The sequence below is a fragment of the Mesitornis unicolor genome, unplaced genomic scaffold (assembly GCF_000695765.1).
Source record: "Mesitornis unicolor isolate BGI_N332 unplaced genomic scaffold, ASM69576v1 scaffold35202, whole genome shotgun sequence".
Classification (NCBI taxonomy): Eukaryota; Metazoa; Chordata; class Aves; order Mesitornithiformes; family Mesitornithidae; genus Mesitornis; species Mesitornis unicolor.
The window spans coordinates 2,323-2,574 of NW_010170444.1; the positions used below are offsets into that span (position 1 = coordinate 2,323).

At 65.5% G+C, this 252-nt stretch overlaps 1 protein-coding gene across 1 annotated transcript in view; it reads left to right on the forward strand.

Annotated features, from left to right (window-relative positions):
- PDE2A (phosphodiesterase 2A, cGMP-stimulated) overlaps nucleotides 1-252 on the forward strand; it is a gene marked incomplete at both ends in the record, with an annotated part of 2,730 nt that overhangs the window by 2,212 nt on the left and 266 nt on the right. Inside the window, one exon of the mRNA XM_010179692.1 lies at nucleotides 86-173. Coding sequence (XP_010177994.1) covers nucleotides 86-173 — 88 coding nt within the window. The remainder of the gene's footprint in view (nucleotides 1-85; nucleotides 174-252) is intronic.

Here is a 252-nt window from a genome sequence, read left to right on the forward strand (position 1 = left end):
CAACCCGGTCCCCTGGCCCGCCGGGGGCTCTCCCTGCCCTCCCGCCTGCTTCAGTTTCCCTCCTTCCTCCCCGCGCCACCGCCAGAGACATCGAGATCTTTGCCCTCTTCATCTCCTGCATGTGCCATGACCTGGACCACAGAGGCACCAATAACTCCTTCCAGGTGGCCTCGGTGAGCCAAGCCCAGCACTGGGACCGCGTGTGGGTGGCGGGGACAGGGATGGGGACAATGTCAGGGAGGGTCTTCACCC